General features: G+C 40.3%; 1 protein-coding gene across 9 annotated transcripts in view; it reads left to right on the forward strand.

The window, feature by feature from the left end:
• The first annotated feature begins 406 nt into the window (after positions 1-406).
• arhgap44.L (Rho GTPase activating protein 44 L homeolog) overlaps positions 407-21,207 on the forward strand; it is a 60,336-nt gene continuing 39,535 nt past the window's right edge. For 5 of the 9 annotated variants that reach the window (XM_018235460.2, XM_018235457.2, XM_041576241.1 and 2 more), the window contains exon 1: positions 409-842. In XM_018235460.2, the coding sequence (XP_018090949.1) occupies positions 790-842 (53 nt within the window). In that variant the 5' untranslated portion in view covers positions 409-789. Of the gene's footprint in view, positions 843-21,207 lie in introns of all 9 variants that reach the window. The other 4 variants (XM_041576240.1, XM_041576244.1, XM_041576245.1 and 1 more) reach the window with 2 other exon arrangements.

The following is a 21,207-nucleotide window of genomic DNA, read 5'->3' on the forward strand; positions in this document are numbered from 1 at the left end:
CTTTAAATCTTCCCTTATATGGTCACCTTTAGGTACTTATTACAGCCAGGCTATCACCAAGGCCTTCTTACTTACCACCAGCTGCTACTCAGTATCTTTTTGGGGTCACAAAGCATCTGTAAGAGTAACAATAAGGGGTCTGTGGAGCCAGCACACTCATAAGATACAGAGCACAGGGGCACATTATGTGTTGAATAAAATTTGCCAGGCTGTTGCTGCCCACAAGTTATTTAATGTGCCCTGTCCTTTAGAAAAGCTCCTGGAGTGCGGAGCAGCTGTGGACAAGGTTGCACCGGCAGCATCTGACGTGAGTGGAGTTCTGCAGTGCATGTATATTGTATGGGGGTGGGGAAAGCCACTGACTGGTCCTCTCCACCCCCAGCCATGCCGGCCCTCCCCTCCTCCAGCACTCCCACTCCTTGCCTCTTATTTTCACTCTCTGCTAAACCCATTTGTTCAGTATTGAGCTTCAAATCTGGGGCTGGATCTGTCAGCACTTGGACCATGCAATAAAGGGGCAATTAAGGAGAGGAGGGGGTGAACGAGGAAGCACCCCTCCATCCTGGATGCCCCCTCTCCACCCATGGATTTACCCTGCACCCTGGCACCTACGCTCCACTGGAAGATGCTCCGTGCTGCAGCACCCCTATAACGGAGGGGGCATGTAAATGTTTGTGCTGCACTGGGGGGAAGGGTCTATTTATTATTTATTTATTTGGTGTCTCCACTAGAGAATTATATATACATATATATATATATATATACAGATATTAGATACCTACAGCAAAGATGAAGAAGCAGTTCAATCGGATGAGACAGCTGGCTAACCAGACAGTGGGAAGGTAAGGCACCTTGTATCTATTGGCTGTCCCCATCACTGTCATCTAGCTATGGATAATGGATCTTCTCTGTGCCCCTTTCTGTTTTTGGCCCCCACAGGGCCTGGACTCTTCTGCATTTGTGGGCTTGACTACCTTTAACCCTTTCTGTGTCACTGGGTTTGGCTGCGTGAGTACAGGGGGTTCCAGAGACAATTGTTTGTTTATGTCGGCTGATACATTGTATTTATTTGTGCGTTGTGCCAGGAGATGGTTGTGCGGTGATGTCAGCTGATACATGGTATCATTGCCTGCGTTCTGTGTGCCAGGTTTACTAAACAGATGCTGCAGGTTATAGAGCCGGGGTGTGTGCATATTTACAGATCCCTGCGTGCTTAGCATAGCAGCGCAGAGCATTCCCAGTGTGACATTGCTGTCAGTGCTGAAACATGACATTTGCCTGTTTACTATATACAGTCTATGGCTTCCTCTATGGGAGTGCACACCTATGGGTACAGCTAGTCCATTTGCATTTCTGAAAGAAACCAGTTGAAATGGGGGGGGGGCAGATTACTGCAGGAATACCAGATCCAGAAGGATAAAATTCTGGTGTGAGAATGTTCTGTGCCTGGATGAGCAGACCACAGAATGCCTTGTCTCAATGTTTTCTAGGTACTGCATTGCTCCTTATAGCTGGCTTTCCTCCAGGAGCTCCCTCTGCATGCACAATCTATATACAATACCAATAACTAGCAAACATCACTCTATTTGCTTTCTATAATGTCTGTCTGTCTGTCTGTCTATCATCTATCTATCATCTATCTATCTATCATCTATCTGTCGAGCAATCTCTCTAGCTACTATTTATATACCTATATATTTCTCTTACTAGGTAGCTACTATATCTATCTATCTATCTATCTATCTATCTATCTATCTATCTATCTATCATCTATCTATTTATCTCTATCATCTATCTATCTATCTATCTATCTATCTATCTATCTAACTATCTACTGTATCTATCTATCTATCTATCTATCTATCTATCTATCTATCTATCTATCTATTTCTAGCTAGCTGTTATATCTATCTGTCATCTATCTATCTATCTATCTATTTCTAGCTAGCTTCTCTATCTATCTATCTATCTATCTATCTATCTATTATCTATCTATCATCTATCTATCTATCTATCTATCTATTTCTAGCTAGCTGTTATATCTATCTGTCATCTATCTATCTATCTATCTATCTATCTAGCTATCTATCTATCTATCTATCTATCTATCTATCTATTTCTAGCTAGCTTCTCTATCTATCTATCTATCTATCTATCTATCTTTCTATTATCTATCTATCTATCTATCTATCTATTTCTAGCTAGCTTCTCTATCTATCTATCTATCTATCTATCTATCTATCTATTTCTAGCTAGCTACTATATCTATCTATCATCTATCTATCTATTTCTATTACTAGCTAGCTACTATATCTATCTATCATCTATTTCTATTACTAGCTAGCTACTATATCTATCTATCTATCTATCTATCTATCTATTTCTAGCTAGCTATTATATCTCTCTATCTATTTCTAGCTAGCTACTATATCTATCATCTATCTATTTCTAGCTAGCTACTATATCTATCATCTATCTATCTATCTATCATCTATCTATCTACAGCTAGCTACGATCAATCTATCTGTTATCCATCTTTCCTATCTTTTAGCTAGTTCTCTTGCTATGTTATTATGTTTTCTAATCTGTCTAGCTATCATCGATCTATCATTCTAACTATATAGTTAATCTATTTCATTTTTAGTTATCTTGCTATATGCTATTATCCTTTATTAATGAATATTTTTTTATCATCTATCCATCTTTCTGTTTGTCTACCTATCTAGCTGTACATATATATCAGTTGTTATATCTATCGTTCTAGCAAGCTAGCTATCATCTATTTCTTTTGCCATCATTATCTATCTGTTCCTGTCTATCGATCTATCTATATATCTATCTATCATTTATCTATCTATTGTTTATTATTGCCCTTTATACATTTACCTATCTGTTTTCTCTCTTTATATATTCATCTATCTTCTATCCATTTTTTTTGTCTATCGATGCATATCTATCTATCAATTTATGTCTATACATTCTCTCTCTCCATATATATATATATATATATATATATATATATATATATATATATATATATATACATACATATATAGTTTTCTCTCTGTTTATCTACCTATATCTATCAATCAATCATCTATCTATAAATCATCTATCTATCTCTGCCTAGTAATGGTTTACAAATGTGTGGCATTAAGGTATTACGTTTTAAGAGGATGGGGCTCTCTGGTTTGGTATAACAGTGAGCTTATTTAGATAACCTTGGGCAGTCTCCCTCATTCCCATGCTCCGGCCTAGTATTCTGTGCCATGGCCTTATGGATGCTGTATTTTATTTAACCTACTTCTCCCACCAGTTGCAAGGATAAATATATATAATATAAGGAAACAGATCTGCTGTCCATAACGTGTTTGGCCACTTTGTCTTGGAAATGAGAGGCTAGTACCATCTTGCGTGCTTGGCTATGGTGTTGTATCCTCAACAGGGGTCAGAAAAGAATTTGTCCCATGTGCAACAAGCCTTCCTCCCTTCTTATATCATCTGTTCATTGAAAAGAATAAACAATGTAAATTGTATTTCTGTAAATAAAATTAACCTGTGTCTAGCACTGACAGCAGATATTCAGTTGGTGATGATCATAAATAGGCAGTATATGTGCTATTTATTAACACCCAACGTACATGGCACCTTAAAGAGATACTGACACCAGAAATTAAACCTTTTTTACATCATAATATTGTCTTCCCATGCTATTTATAATTTTGCCATAAAAGTATTTACAGGTGTTTTTACATTACCCATCGGATCCCCCGTGTTCCTCGCTGAGGGGGCTGCCATATTTGAGCTTCAGCAGTAGTCTGTTACCATTAGAAACTCTAACTGACATGTTGAGAAGGGACAGTCAGGTTGGCAAAACAGTCAGGTTTAAGAACTTCAAGTAACAATTACTTACAAAAGCAGAACTATCAGTGAAAAATGATTAACATGACCTATGGGTAACTTTTGATGTGCATTAATTTTTTGAATAATATTTTTTTAGTGTCAGTATCATTTTAAGTTAGCCATAAATGTAAAGATCCTTTTGTTTGGCAAGGCCATCATCGCTAGGTTTAATAACCCATGTGTCGTGCCAAATTGTACTAATTTGATCACTGGCCTGGGGCCAATAGTAGAAACATACTACAAGGTCTACCTGCAGAGTGGACCAGTAGGACACGGATCACATTAATGCACAGATGCAGTCCAAAAGGATTTTCAAACCTGTCCAATAGATATCTGGCAAATTTTCAACCAGATACTGGTCAGGCAGGGACACCAAAGGGCCCCAAACACCATCCAAAAAGCTGCCGATAGACTAGATTGGCAGTTTTTATCAGCCTGCGTTTGGGTAGCTTTAGATAAATTTGCCCATAATTTATAGGGGCAAAATTGTTCAGAAAAAATGTTAGCAATCGTGCCTATTGGGTGTGTTTTGTATGCTGGCATGGTGCATTGTGTCCTCTGTAGAGTACATCATCTGTGACACACCAGTCCTGGAAACAGTTTGTAATAACTGGCAAGTTTTTATACTGGGTTTGTTGTGGGGCCACAAACTATTAATAAATGATGGTTTCTGTAGCGTCTGAGTTTAAATGGGGCACCTCCTTGCTGATGAGATGCCCAGAACCATAAGGAGGTGACATCAAAGTAGGCAAGCAAGGAAGCAGTGATGTTTTCTCTCCTGGAACCTTCGCCCTCTGCCTCATAATCCTGCTTCTGGCACAGGATGATTCCAAATAATCAGGTCATATTGTTGGGCCTGTACAGTACAATATGTTCAACTAAGGCACGTTTAAAGCAAGACTGCCCTACCGACCATTTGTGCTCCTTGGCAGCTTCCAATATAAAAAAGTGAAATTTCCAGCTGTTGGGCAATAACATATAGATGTTTTTGTTCGGAAAGGTCTCATTAATTCCTGGCTCCCTTCTCTCCCAGTACCCTAACCACATGTTTCTCTATCTTTTTTTTTTATTCTGTTTTTATAAAGCGGAAAAGGGCAGGGAGCATAAATCATGTCTCTACCCTCTGGGAATCTAGCCAGAGAAAAGTTTATTTATTGCTGCGTGCGCATAAACTGTGTCCCGATACTTGTTATTGTTTTATTTTTTATAGGTATATAATATCATTTCTCACAGATGTTAAAAACAGCATTCAGGGCCATATTAGCAATGAGGCTGATGGAGCTGGAGCTTTAAGACTCTTCTAAAAAAAAAAAAAAAAAAGTATGAAAATGAAGTCCCACTTATTTCCTACTGGTAATGAGGTCAGTTTCATTGTAGAGGGACTGCAATCTCTCTCCAAGCTTCTCCAATCATAATTGTCCACTTTTAAATTATGATGTAGAGAGTCAATAATTGTTTTTTATTATTTGTGGTTTTTGAGTTTATCAGACCAACCATATATATGAATAGAAGAGGATCTGAATAAAAAGATGAGGAAGTGCTATGAAGTGAGTAGCCAAAGGGATTTCTATGGTATTTAGGTCTATCCTGTTCCAGGACTCGTATCAACGGTATCAACGCCATTGTTATTGCTACATCCAATATTCAAACTATCAGTGCTGCATAGCAAGGGACAGACAGACAATGCTTTCACAGCTATGTCATTTACACGGACAGTAACTATAAACCATGGAAAAATAAGGAATGATTGGATATTGGAAAAATGCTTAGAATTATATTTTTTCCCTAAGCAATGGTGAATAACTTCACAGTGAGTACAGGTGTGGGATCTGTTATCTGGAAACCCATTATCCAGAAAGCTCCTAATTACATAAAGGATGTCTCCCATAAACTCCATTACAAAAAGTATAAAATTTTTCTCTGTAATAATGAAACAGTGCCTTGTACTCAATCCAAACTACCATATAATTAATCCTTATTGGAAGCAAAATCAGCCTTTTGTGTCTATTTAATCTTTACATGATTTTCTAGTATATTGAAGGTATGAAGATCCAAATTACGGAAAAAGTCATTATCTGGAAAACCCCAGGTCCCAAGCATTCTGGATAACAGGTCCAGTACCTGTACTAGGTTATCAATCGGTTAGTACTGTGTATCTATGTTGCCCAGCAATCCTTCCTTGCAGCATCAGTTTGTGTAATGTCCATTTAGAGAAGGAATTTGTGAAACCAAAGCAGCGCATCACTCTCCACTGAATGAATGGCCCTTGCACCTCAATTATTAGCATAAACTTATAAATTCATTAGAAAAACTAAATTGTCATTTACTTGAGGGGAATTTTACATTCATGTATTGCTAAAATGATGGATTCCATAGAGAAAAGATGGCATGAAAATTAGGAGAATCTTAAATTGATGACATACCACCCCTTTTCAACATGAGCTAAATGAATAGGGCTTGTACTGAACATGCTTTTTTTTTCCAATTGTTTAAATGAAAGGAGACATATTGTCTGAAAAACAGGAATGTGCCAGTGCTTTATACTCTTTTATAGCTGCCTCCTTTCCCAGGCTGTGCAGAAGAGCTGGTGGCACTCAGCACAATGCACTGTAGAATAGAAACCAATCAGCAGCTAGGCTGACCTGATAGGGAACTGAAGCCTGTTTTTGCTTGTGTCGTAGCAGGGCTGTGATTGGCTATCCCCCTACTGTGCTTCTTGCAGGCAACGTTAGGACATGCCAATCCCTCACTTGAAACAGGGACAGTGACAGTAGCAGATCTATAGGGAGCTCCGATAAAGGGGCCATTCTTAAATATAATAATAATTTTTAGGCCAAAGTGAAACCAGTTCCATAAATTATTCATTACTACAATATATTTTAGAGCTAAATATCTGTGTTTTTTTGTTATTTCTTGGCGTAAATAAGAAAAAAAAACCACTTTGATTTTCTCACTTACTGAAAAGAAACCACTTTTTGGTTCTGCTGAGTCACAAAGTAGCAACATTTATCAGTCCAGGGATAAACTGTCTGTATATTGGCCTTCTACTTGTCTCAAAGGCTTACAAAATCAGCACTCTAAGGAAGGGATTGCTTTGTTTATACAGAGCTCATTATTTTCAATTGAAAAAAAATACCCTGATTAGACAGAAAAGGAATGTTTGGTTAAATATTAGCCCTGTTTGTGTATAAAATATATATTGAGTCATGTCTTTAGTGATGAACATGCTGGATATGTTTTGTATAAGCTGCTCTATCTTGTTGGTGCTACATTACATGTGACAAACATATCTGTATGTCTGGAACCTTATGCTGCCATATAACTCTAAATATGTTCTGCTAATGGTAATTAGATCTGCAAGGATTCAGAAAAACACAGGGCAGTTATAAACCAATCAGATTTCCCATTGAAACTGGAAGGGTTAAAACTTCCATGATGGTGGGGGGGGCACATACCTAAATGATGCAGATCTATTGTATCGATTGATTTGTTCCTTGCAGAGCTGCTTTAGTTTATTCTACCAGACCTCCATAAGTGTGTGCAGCATTAGAGAGGGAGATGTATCTCTGTACCAACTCAGTGTTCCCATTCTCAGGGGTCCCATTTTACTTATCCCCCTGCACCAAGGCCCAGGTGGGTTATGGATTAATATCTCGGTCCCTCTGGGGCCTGTCATTTCTGCTGCTGGTCCTAAAGCTTGATCGTAAAGGTGGCAAAAAGAATATCAACAACATGTTTAAGCTTTATTTTTCCTTTAAGGATAAAGTTCACATTTACATTCACTTTTGGTATGTTTATGGAAAATACAATTTTTAATTCTAAATCATAATAACTAAGTGACAAATAGCTTCCAACAATAAAAACTCATTATAAGTGCATCTTCCTTCTAGTTGGGCAAAATAATGTCTTTTTAGGGCCCCTCCTTCATTATTCTCAGCATTATATTAGGGCCTGGGATATAGTTGCTAGAAACTAGTCTTGGTTACCAGCGGTGTCCCTAAATAAGTAACCTTACCTGCCAGATCCTTTGTAACTCCTCCACTGAACAAGTGATGCAAAATGAGCCTCATTATACCACGGCTTTTGTTCTTATAGGGACTGCGTGTCAGGGAATGAGAATATTCAGTGCTTTATACAGTGCCATTGTTTGCTAGTAACATTATACCTGCCCCCATAGCTTATCTGGGAACATTGGGAACATGCATTCATTAGTCTCCTATGGTCCCCAGCTAAACCTGTATGTATACACATGATACCCTGCCTGGTTATTTACAATAAGAAACATTAACACAACAATGTACATAAAGAATTCTGTAATATACACAGCCCAGATTGAATTGGGCCGATTGTATTCCTTTAAGATACCATAGTAACCATGATTTACTGGTATTGTCTGCAGGACCCTAACTTTTTCCTGTTGCTGCAGTTCCCAGTACTCTGCCCCTGACCTGCTGCTCTGCCCCATCAGCACACCCCAGTAACCCTTTCAGTTGCATTATCAGCAGGTTCAATACAGTAAGGGGTATGGCTGGTGTTTGGTGGCATCACACAGAAGGGAAAGGCTTGTTGTGTGTATAGAGAGCCCAGCACAGGTAGGGAATGCTTGGAATCAGTGCCCATTCTTCTGATTGGAGAAGCCTCATACATAGTAATAAACCCATAGGCCACTGGATAAAGTTACATGCCCTGTCAACTTTCACTCCTCTCACTCTTGCCAACTTCCTACAGATGGTACACCCTTCTCATATTAGTCTCCTCTCCACCCAGGGTGTACCCCTCTCATACAGCTGAGTATGGGGTGAATCACACACTTATTGCTCACTCTCAAACCTGGTGCATCTTCTCATTCTGTCTACTACCTGCCCACAGTGCACCCTCTCATTCTGGCTACCCAGGTCCCACCCTCATTCTGCCCTCTCCGCTTCCAGGACACAGACCTTTCATTCTGTTCAATCCCTACCCATGTTGAACCCCCTTTTTTATTAACCCCTCTCCCAGTATACACTCATCTAATACTGCCCTCTCCCCACTTAGGAAGCGACCCTCTCAGTCTGCCCACTCTGCTCTCATACTGCACATTTCTCCTTGAGATGCATGTATAAATGATTTAGTTAAAGCTGCAGGCTCAGCAGAATATAAATAATGGAATTTACATAGTTGGGCAAAAATGGAACAAAAAAAAAACTCAACAAATTCTTTCTGGAATGACCCAGGGTTTTCTTCTCCCATAGGGAAGCTGAAAAGTTATTTTCTCAGTGGTCTCATAGCTCTGTTATGTGTCCAACTGAAAGTCTTAAATATCCCCTTTTTTATTATTCCTGGCTGGATGTTGAATTGTCTTGAGCTGAAATTCCACCATCAGCGGGAGAGCAGAAAGTGAGGAACGCACAGAGGTTACTGGTCCCAGGGGGAAGTCTGATTAACATGAGATATCTCATCCCCCCCCCCAGTCTCATTTCCCTTTGCAACCAGGAGACTGAAATAGCCCTGCAGATGAGAGGCATGAGGGGGGCAAGTTGTTTGCCAAGTCAGCTCTTATTTTACAGTGCTAACCTTCCCGGACTATGTGTTTGCAAACTTTAAAATTGACAATGATATTCTTTTATGCAGATGGCGCATAATATGGCACTTACCAACCCATCCTGTGTGCAAACGCATGTATCATAGTGCGGTTATCCCAGAATTCCAGGGAAGTTGGGTACAGCAGAGAATGCAGTGTGCAAAAACATAAGGGTTGTGCCCCATCTTTTTTCCTGCTGACTCACATTATATACTCTGGGCTGCTTTCACTTATTATAATACATATATACAGGCAGCTCCTGGGTTACGTACGAGATAGGGTCTGTAGGTTTGTTCTTAAGTTGAATTTGTACATATACTTAATTAATGCAACTTAGATGTTTGTCTTAACATTTATTTTTACCTTTCTGTACATATTTATTTTTACCTTTCTGTGCTCTGCAGTAGACAACACATGCTAGAGGGGATTGGGGCTACATGCTAATAAAAGTCAAGGAAACCACAGTATGTTACTGTAAAAGCCTCTGTATATACTCGAGTATAAGCTGAGTTTTTCAGCCCCCAAAATATGCAGAAAAACTGTACCTCGGCTTATACTCGGGTCAAGCGCAAAAACGGTCATCGGCGTCTAAGAATAGTCGCCGGTGTCCAAGAATAGTCGCTGGCGTCCAAGAATAGTCTCCAAGAATGGTCGCCGGCATCCAAAAATGAGACGCCGGCACCACCAATGGGAGCAGAAATTTGGTAAGTTTCAATTTTTTGATTGAAACTTACCAAAAACTTCTGCATTTCTCGCCCTAGGCTTATACTCGAGTCAATAAGCTTTCCCAGTTTTTGGAGGTAAAATTAGGTACCTCGGCTTATACTCAGGACGGCTTATACTCGAGTATATACGGTAAGTGTGAGTTGTATGCAAGTCGGGTGTATGTAACTCGAGGACTCCCTGTGTGTGTATATTTATATATATATATATATATATATATATATATATATATATATATATATATATATATATATATATATATATATATATATATATATATTGTGAGCTTCAGGTAGCAAAACCCCAAGGCCCCGGAACAGTTTTCAGCACAGAGAATGGAGACCAACAACGCCTTTAAGTTTAAATGCAGTTTTACTGACCTTTATTTGGCACAAACACAAATCTTCAGCCCACTGGCTTCACATTGGGGATAACATTTGCTTCACATAAGCCTTAACAGTCCCAATTCACACCCTCACTGGTGTTAACTTTAACTCACGGTTTCCTTAGCCCTCACTGGCTTTTGGTGGACCACAAATCCCAGAATCCTCTCTGGGCACACTCGAGACACACTTGTCTCCTGGGAGGGGTTTCTCTTTTCCTCTCCAGTGCTTTGGAGCTCTCTCTCCAACTCAGGTCAGCAGGGAATCATTCTCCTTCCCAGCTACACACAGACACCTTCCTTCACTCAAGAAGGTCCTCACCCTCCTCCATCTTCAGGAGATATCCAGGGGAGTTGCTGCACACCTCCTTTTAACTACAGCTCACCTGTAGCTTAATTAGTTATTTGCCTATAGCTTGGCAGCTAAAAAACCCTTTCTGAAGCTAGGAATGGAAGCCCAGCCTGCTCTCTTCCATTCACTCCAGGGACCCACTATCCAGCTTTTCCTAAGCCAGAATAGAATTAAACAGCATTACTTGCTGCAGCCACACAGACTTTTCCCTGGAGTTTCTTATTTCACCAGCCTAATGCTGGTGAAATACACTTGATACTGTGCACTTTTGACACACATATCCTACAATATATATATATATATATTAAATATAAAGTCAAAACAAAGATAATAATAATCAATTCAGGTTACATGGCAGCAGAATTTAATAATCAGCCCTATAGCAGCATGTTCTGTGATAGATGAACCTCATTTTTTGTTTGATGGTTTCTGATGACCTCTAAGCTTCACACCAGCAGCCCAGAGCTCATTGAGCATGTGCAGTGCCGCTGACACACAAAAGGTGACAGTGTTGGACTGGGACACCAGGCGCCCACCTTAAAACATTAGACCTGGGGCCCACTTTCATTACTTATATTCTTCCTCTCCTCTCTCAACCACTATTCTCCTAGTCTCTTTTCTTTACATATTATAATACTAGAATCTATTATCTGATCTATTGTTTCTTTGTTCTCAATATAAATAGGGAATTGCAATGAAATAGGCCAAATGTTTAGCAGCATGAGGGCCCACTGACACCTGGGCCCACCGGGAGTTTTCCTGGTATCCCGGATTCCCGATGGGCCAGTCCGACACTGAAAGGTGACCTAACAAGGTTAAAGATGGGGAGCTGTTGGTGTGAAAATGTGAAGGTCTAGAATAGATCATTACAGTTATAGGGCTGCTGAACCTCTGGGCTGATACAGTAAGTTCAGTATATAAAATACAGCATTTTCTAGCCAGTTTTAAGCTTTAGTTCTGCTTTAAGACCATAGTGGCCATATCCAATTTCTACTAACCCATCCCTAATGCCCTACACACTCATTTCTTTAGTTTACTTAATTGAAGTATGTTCCGTTCTGTTTACAATTTTGAAATATAGAACTGAAACCCCTGAGAGGTTGGTACACAGTGTGATTGATACATGGTATGTTTGGTACGTGCTACAAAAATGACAGATTTCAAGTGAACCCACCCTCTCTGTTCTATCAGAGCTACCGTGGTTCTTTTGGCTACAGAACACCTCCTAAATTTTATTGCCAGCCAAGCCATATGGGTTCTCCTTGGGATGCTGTGTGGCTACATGACTGGAATGCAAAGCCTTACTTATTACAGGATGTCAGCAATTAATGCCAGTTGCAGAGATCCAACGTATGAAACTAAAAAAAATATACCTTTATTTACAGGAGCTTCATTATAACTATAAGCAGTTCAGAAACAAATATGATCATTAAATAATTAGGATGCTTTGCAATATATATATAATGGTTAAAATATGTGTGTTGTTTGTGTTGTTATCACTTCCTGAGGACGGCTTAAGTTAGGAGCCGAAACGTCGAAATAAATATGATTTGATTTTTTCACCTTAAAAGACCTGGAGTGCGGTTTCTTTGCTATTTGGATAGTTATATATACACACCCTTTTGGTTAAACCCCTTTGGGACTGTGTTACTCCCTCCACAATGCAGAGTTGATAGTTGATTCTTCATGGCCCTGGGCTTCTCTACAGCCTTATTGTTACATCCCTTGTGCTCCTTCAGATACAGGCCCTTTGCATTGACCATACACCTAAAGTGCAGTACAGTAAATACAGTTGTAAGTTACCAACCTATTTATTATAATTACTTTACCATTTAAAAGGTTTAATGGTTTATTAAACAACAACATATCTTGCCATACAGGGACTGTCATTGGCTGCTGGCTCTGCCACTACCGACCATGTATGAAGCAAAAACGACTGCATCCTTATCTGATCGGGGCTCTAGCAGACACTGGGAAGGCTGGAAATGCTGTTGGGCAAGGAGTGTATCAGTCTGTGGATGCCACCCTCTCAATGGGTCTGCATAGACCACACAATGCGATGCAATCATTGGCCCAATTTGACCTTGGAGGGGCAGGTTGTGCAAAAATGTACTTCTTTGGCAAACTTTACAAGTGAGTAGGTTTTCCCTACTCTGCCTAAGTACCTGCAAATCCTTGTGTGCTCTGATCCCCATTCCTAAAACTAAACCACCTTCCTGTTCTACTGGAGAGGGAAGTGGGAGCAACAGGTGTTAGTGGTGGGATTGTCCACAGATTCCTGGTAACGCCGCTGATTATTTACATGCTTGCATTGAACCTACAGGGAAAGAACATTAAGAGAAACAATGCAATATTTTGGCACTTTAGTATGGAATCGCCTACTGAGGCTTGAGAAACACTGATGCAGATAATGCCAGTATTTGAGCCTTATAGATGAGCCAGATAGACCAGGATGGGGCTAAGTCCTGTGGATTTAAATGAGTCATCCCATATAACAATGATTTAGGGCCCTACTTCCTCTCCTCCCACACAGTTACTGTGTTCTGGATTTCACTTCTATTTATCCTTCTCTCTTTCCAATTCATCCACCCCCTAGACCCCCACTCCCCACACCCCTTGTCCCTTGTACTTGTTATTCATGGACTGGCTCTACCTGCTGGTCTCCCCATGTCTCTCTCCCCAGCTTTCTGTTCTCTCTTCACCTTCTCAGATTAAATGCTGCTCCCCCTTTCCCTTTTCTCTGCTTTATGTTTCTTCTTGTCTTTTTTTTTATCTCTCATACCCACCCCCACCTGCTCCCTCACCGCCTCTTTTTTTTCTCGCTCTCCCCCCCACTCTCTCTGGGTTGCCATGGATACTGCACTGGAGGCTCTGGGATGCTGGTAATGGCCTCTGTGTTTGGTTAACATGGAGACAGGTAGAAGTGATGCTAGGGACTGCTATTGGTCGAAATAGCCAAGTCCTGTATTTGGTCAGGTGCAGTGACAAAAGCACTTACATTCGGAGCTTCCCAGACTCTTTCCCTGTAATGTAAATCACATTTCATCAGCCAGATTTCATCAGCCAGACCTTTTAACAAGCACATTCCTTAATAGGAGCCTAGGAGTAGTGGAGCTCACGGTCTAGTAATCAGAAAAATTAAGCGTCATAGCTGTGAAAATAACAGTGTTCATTATTTATTTCCCAGCAAGCTGGTCATTTATTTGGTGTTCAGGGTAGTAGAACCAGTGTCAGACCTCCTAGGGCCCACAGGAGAACCTGACCTGAACTGAACCTGATGAGATGTACCAAATAGTATATTTATGTTATGTTGGAATAGAAATAAGAAGGATTGATGGGAATTGTCCAGGACTGGGTCTCACCAGGAGATCTTATGACCCTGGGCAGAGCTAGCTAGTAGGAAATAACCTACCTTGGAAGATACATAAGCAGGTGAAGGTGCACTAACTGCTGGCCCCAGGTTAAGTGAAAATTAGTTACTGGGGCCTCTACAGGCAAGGGATAACTGTAGACCACTTGTGCCCCATCACTGTCCTTAAACCCACTTTTCCCTCGTGCACCAGTGCTAGATTTAAAACTCGAAGAATGGGGTGTCTGAAATGGAGATCCTTGATGGATCCTATTAAGGATTGAGGGACATGGAGGGCCCAAATTTAGATTACAGGCTACATAGAGAATGGACATTGAGGGCCAAGAGGGTGCAGAGATCCTTGCCGGGACCTCTGTGGCTGTAGGCCCCCATAGCCAAGGGGTTTATTATGCCAGTTCATTCTAGAATGTACACCAAGCTTATAAATACTGCCACTCGGCTTTGTTGAACTGCTTCGGGCCCTTGTGTGTCCATTTTAGGGGATTGAATTTCAGTGATGAATGGGTTAAATCGGAAATCATATATAGAGAATGTAAGACCACTGAGGTCTGTGTTGTGTCATATTTACCCTCTAGAGACTATTAAGCAGTGTGAACCTGTAGGTCTGCTGTGCCCAGGAAACAGTTCATGCTGTGAGATACAGGAGCTGGCGGCTAAATTATAGCATGAAGAGTATTAGAGACCTGACATTGAACCTGCAGATTGATGTTTCTTTTCATCGTTTCCATCGCTTGTTCTACATGGAATATTGTCACGGAAAGATTTGTGGCTCGGCTCTTTGCAAGGTTATTTGTGCTATTAAAGGGACAATAATATAAAAAGTGGTCATGTTACATTAAATGGTCACTAAACCTCTTGTTTCCCTGTTTTATTGGTTTGCTAGGCATCTGATCATTGTGCTCATACATAGACTGATGTCCCCAATTTTGGTTGGATTATCCACTGCATGCAACTGCTGTAGATTCACTGTTTCCTTCCATTTCTTAAACTCTTGATTTGCCAACCTGAGAAATAATTAGGGAAGATGATTATTAGTTGACAAGCACTATAACGTTTTCTATTTGCACCCTGACCCCACACTGCAAGCCTTGTTTTCTTCTTCTGAGATGAGCAGTGTTACCAAAGGATACATGGCTGAAGACATAGACTACTTACAGTAATAGCACTGGATGCACTGGTTTTATTTAAAGGGGCTTTAACCCCTGCCCCCAAATAACATACTAAAGAAAGAAAATATAGTTCTAAGCAACTTTCCATTATACACTATATTTTCAGTATCAGTAATTGCTATTGAAAGGATCATCTGTCCCTTGCTATTCTCTGCACTGCTGGTTCTGATTCTTCATAAAATGTAGCAGAAGCCACCTGGTTAATAGACGTGTAAAGCATTGTGGGAGATGGAGTTAGGCAGAAGCTAACAGCATCAGTTCCAGTGTGCAGTAGTAAAATAGCTTTAGTGAGCTATTTTTTGGGTGCACATCAGTTGCAGCTATTGATGTAACCTGCTATTGGTGCCCTGGAAATAGCACCACATTCAACTCCAGGCTTTCCCAAAGTCATTAGGCACATTTGTATACAAGTATACAATACACCCCGGTTTTATTGAATTATACAATAGCAGATCATGACAATGTAGTTCTTTCAAGCAGAGTTATATCACAGTGTAACATTACAGAGTAAAATGTAGCTTAACATTGTACATTATATTCAATGATTGCATGTCCTACAATACAGTAGGGTAAATATTTAGAATTTTACAATAACAACATTTAACAAAAGAAATAGAAGCAAACAATTACAAAGCTATTTCTAAACATCGAGGTTGCATGCAGTTAATGTAAGATACTGAGTAGAATAATATTTTCCAATACCAACTGTGTTGTTAGTGTCATTCTTTGAGAGGGCTAGAGCCAGAGATATCTTAATCAAGAGATAAGAAGGTTGTGCATCATAGCAGTGCACACTGAGTAGATGGACTTGTGTAGGGGTAGACTTGAGTTAAGGTAGTCAAGTCTATCTGGGGGATTTGGATTTTTCCATTTGATAATGATACATTTCTTAGTGTATGCTAACAGAATGGATATTAGTGTTGTATCGAGGGAATTCATCAATATAGGTTAAAGAGATTCTATGGAGCCTCTATGGCGTGAGATAGGTCCTGTGTAGGAATTTAAAATGGATATGTTTGTCGCTGGATGAGACTAGGTTATCAAAGATTGTATCGAGTGTATCCACCCAAGTATCCTTGGTTAGTGTGGGGATGTCCTTCTTCCATTGATCTAGAAGTCTAGGTAGTTTACAGTCATTAGCCCAGATCAAATCAACGTAGAAGGTAGATAGTGATTTTTGCAGTACCGAGGGAGTGAGATAGATCCTCAGGCATGGTGTTTATTGGAGTAGTGGGGAACTCTGCTTGTAACGCATTTCTCAGTTGGAGATAGCAGAAAAACATATTGTTAGGGAGTTCATATGTGTGCTTAAGCTTATCCAAATTCTTTAGGCTTGAATCGTGGGTAATGTCTTTCACATATTTTATCTTAAAGGAGGCCCATAACTGTGGATCTGGAATTGTTTCCAGGGTTACTTTGTTTGTTTGTGTTTGTACAGCCTCTATAGAACAGGTTCTTGGGTGCTTTATAGGAAAGTATGATTTGTGCTTCTAGATGTTTTGCCGGATTGTCAGGGGTTGGGGTTGGGGATGCCCACCACCATGCTGTGGTTAGTTTTGCCACTAGGTAGTAATGGAACATGTTAGGGGCAGCCATGCCTCCCGCATCTATGGGCAGTTGCAATTTCATTGAGCTAATTTTGGGGTTGGAGAAGTTCCAGTATAACTGAGATAGTATTGATCTAGTCTAGAGAAAAACCCTAAGAGGTATCTTATGGTGGGTCTGTCGGAATACATAGAGGAACTTTGGCAGAATGATCATCCATCTTAAATAGATTAATGCAGCCCATTAGGGATATTGCAAGTTGCATCCATTCCTTAACCTTCTGTTCTAAGAGTATAATGAGGGGTTCTATATTTAGCTCCACAAATGTAGTGGTATCCAGATGAATTATCACCCCTAGGTATTTGAAATTCATCATCCCATTGTAGACCGCCTGGTAGTGGTGACAGTGGTACTGGTTGTCTATCTATAGCAAACACAGTTGACTTTCGCCAGTTTAATTTCAGACCAGAACCACCACCAGAACCGGGTGTGTGTATTTATTGTAGCAACAGCTGCTTCTAGGTCTGAGTGGGGGTTAGCGAGGTACAGAAGCATATAATTAGCAAACAATTATATTTTTTCGGTTAAATGCCCCAATTTGAGATCAGCGATGTTATCAGCTTGTCGTATTCTAATCGTCAGGGGTTCCATTGCAATAGCAAAAAGAGTGGTGAGAGGGGGCAACCCTGCCTTGTACCCCCTTTGCAGCCAGATGGGTGGTGATATATTGAGGTTAGTTCTTATGGTAGCTTCAGGTGAATTGTACAGCGCCTGAATCCATTTCACAAAGTTTGATCTAAAGCCTAAAGAAGTGCAGTGTTGCTCACAAGTATGGCCATCTAGGGATCTAGGGATTCAATCACTCTTGCGCCTGCATTATTATTCGTTATCAATATTCTTTTTTTATGGATGCGTCATAGGTTAATATCAGTGGCCCTGGCTGGTACAAAACCCGATTGATCAGGTGCTATTATAGTATGTATAACTAGGTTTAGGCATCAAGCTAAGATTTTGACCATTATTTTCTCATCAAAATGTATTAACGAGACTGGCCAATAAGAGGCACATTCCCTTGGGTTCTTGTTTTTGGCAACAGTATTATTTGTTCCCCAAATGTTGAATCAGGTAGGGATGCCCCCTCAGGTAGGGATGCCATTGTACAATTTCACAAAATGTGGGATAAGCAAAGCATGAAATGTCTTGTACCATTCCATGGGGATAACTTCCAGGCCTGGTGTTTTCCAGTAGGGAAAGGCTGTATGGCCTCTAGGACCTCTACCACTGTTATCGGACTCTCAAGTCCTAATCTGTCTGTGGCTTCTAGTCAATTGACTTAAGGTATTCTGTTATTTCAGCCAGTCCTATTGTAAGCTTAGTTTGATATAGGAATGTATACTATTGGCTAAAGACATCATTAACCTTGTGCAGATGTGTGGTTATAGACCCATCCGCTTGTTTAACGGCTGGAATTGCTGTGCTCTGTGCCTCGTCCTTACTTAACTGTGCTAGAACGTTGCTGCACTTGTCACCCCACTCCAGAACATTTGTAGCATTGTATAGGGTGGATTTTTTAACTAGTTCAGTTTGCAACACCAACAGTTGGGCTTGCGTGTTTTGCCAGTCAATCAGCATTTGGGGGTTGATGTTTTTTTACATATATTTTTTTCAGCCACGGTTACCGTTTTCATTAGAGTCAATTTCAGAATTGTATTGAGAATTTAATTGTGTAATATGTGATATATATTCACCTCGTACATAGGCCTTAAGGGCATCTGTACACAAGTACCTTAACTGAATACCATCTGTGCATCCAACATTTACATCCATTGCAGTTTAACCTCACTTGTGGTCATATATGTTTGCTTTTCATAGAGAGAGTTATATTCATATTCTTGGGTGGCATGTCCCCTTAATCAATTGGACCTCCAATCATTTCCACCGCCACCTGCACAACCTACACCAGCAAGTTATCACAGTTATACCCCAACCCACATAACCACACACCCAGCAGTGTCAGCTTATTTCTGTTTTTCAGCTGTGTGACTGTCCCCTTACATTAATTTGCTACATACTCACTGCTTCAATCCAATGTTTATTCTGTAACCTCCTTTTGTATTACTGTTATAAGTTAATGCGAAGCACAGCATTACTTGGTGCTCTATGAATAAAGGATGATGGTGAGGTAAGATTATACTGAAATGATGATGTAATGATTGTCATGAAAATTCCTTGGTGGCTGCATGTGATTTTGATATTAGCGTATATTTTTTCGGGAAAGGTCATAGTCATTTTAGTAATGCCATAGGGAAATATATTCAGTTTGTATCTTTTTAACAGAGCATTCTCTGTGACACAGATCCTATCTGATCCCCATTGTAAGCAGAAGTCCTGCCCTGCTTTATGGCTGAGATTCTAGCTATATGCAGCAGTCCTGTCCTGCTTTATGGCTGAGATTCTAGCTATAAGCAGCAGTCCTATCCTGCTTTATGGCTGAGATTCTAGCTTTCTTTATAACAGAGCATTCTTTCACAGTGACACAGATCCTATCTGATACCCATTGTAAGCAGCAGTCCTGCCCTGCTTTATGGCTGAGATTCTAGCTTTCTTTATAACAGAGCATTCTGTCACAGTGACACAGATACTGATACCCATTGTAAGCAGCAGTCCTGTCCTAAGGTGGCCATAGAGGCACAGATAATATCGTACAAAAAAATTTTCGTACAATATTTAGTGCATGTAGGTCGGGAAAAGTGCTGATCGATATCGGAAGAAGACTTGGATATCGGTCGGCTCGTCGATTGGGCTGGATGGAAAATTATTATTGGGTGCCTTTGAAGGAACCCAAACATCGGCCATTGTTAGTGCTGAATCATCAGATACAGGTAGAATTCTATTGTTTCAATCTGTATATCTGACGATTCAGTTATACACGTGTGTTTTGAAACAAATAATCTTTCTTGAAAAGATCGTAATTGTTACGTCTAAGGCCACCTTTACTTGCATCAGATTAGAAACCCCCTAACAGACAGATTTTTCCATTATTTGTTGCTTCTCAGTGGGGCAAAGGAGTATAATTTAGAGAGCAGCAAGTTCTAACATTACAGATACAATTACACCCCAGCAGATAAACCTTGTATATGAATCTAGTGGTTGAACAATGATGATCCAATTAAAAAATTAAAAGCTTTTATTATGAGGCCTATAAAGCAAACTTTTCACTATCCCTACTTTCAATTGTCCTAAACTACAAAAGAGGGAAGGAAGGTATCTATATGACTATATGAGGTGGCCAAGAAATAACCAAGCCCCAGGGAGAATGCCATATTGTGTTCATAGTGGGAAAGGTCAGCAGAATGCTTAGTTGGCCAGGGAGAAGTATTAGCAGCACAAAGGAGATTATTGTGACAGTGCAAAGACCACACTTTGAGCACTGGTTTTGGTTGAAGGGAAAGTGTTGGCTTTAAAATGACATTGAAATGAATAGAGTTCAGGAGGGAGCTGGGAATAGAGGCTTACATCTGCAGTTTGAGGGAGGAGTGATGAAAGAAAGCAAAAGAATGGGCAATACATGGATTAGCCCCTCAGTAGATGTGATGGAGATTAATAAAAATTAAATTTGAGAATTTGAAAATTCTGTCCAGATCCAATGGATTAACTGTTTCTTTTCTGTAACTGCAATGGGGGTGGGGTTTCTACAGAAGGTTTCTCAATGTATCTTTTTCCCCTGTGGGTCCTGGTGCAACATTTGCACTGCCTCCCATTGTGCTGACTGCATAGATTACCTGTGGGGAGCTCAGCCAATGGCAGCTTACTAGCAGTCACCCCCTCCCCCCCAGTAGTTCTGCCCGTGTTTCTGAAGATGCTGAGTATTGTGTTAGGGCAAATACTATCCATTAAAAAGTGAATGAACCCAGGCTTTACTAGGGTTTGTATTTTCTGTTTCCTGTGATGAATAAACACATTGCATTATGGTGCTTTACTGGGTCATGGTGTTGGTAAGTACAGTGCATTGATGCCATATGCTGTGTCAGTGGTAAGTGAATGCCCAGCTGGGAAGTTTGCCTCATAGACAGGCTGTTTATCCATTCATGCTTATTTTATGTAGGGGGGGCAGGTAGTGCTGTGTATGGCTTCCCCTGTCTACTGAAGCACAGCATCTCCTGCTACCCAAAGCCCCAGGACCATCTTTAGTCCCTGCATGAC

The sequence above is a fragment of the Xenopus laevis genome, chromosome 9_10L (assembly GCF_017654675.1).
Source record: "Xenopus laevis strain J_2021 chromosome 9_10L, Xenopus_laevis_v10.1, whole genome shotgun sequence".
NCBI lineage: Eukaryota > Metazoa > Chordata > Amphibia > Anura > Pipidae > Xenopus > Xenopus laevis.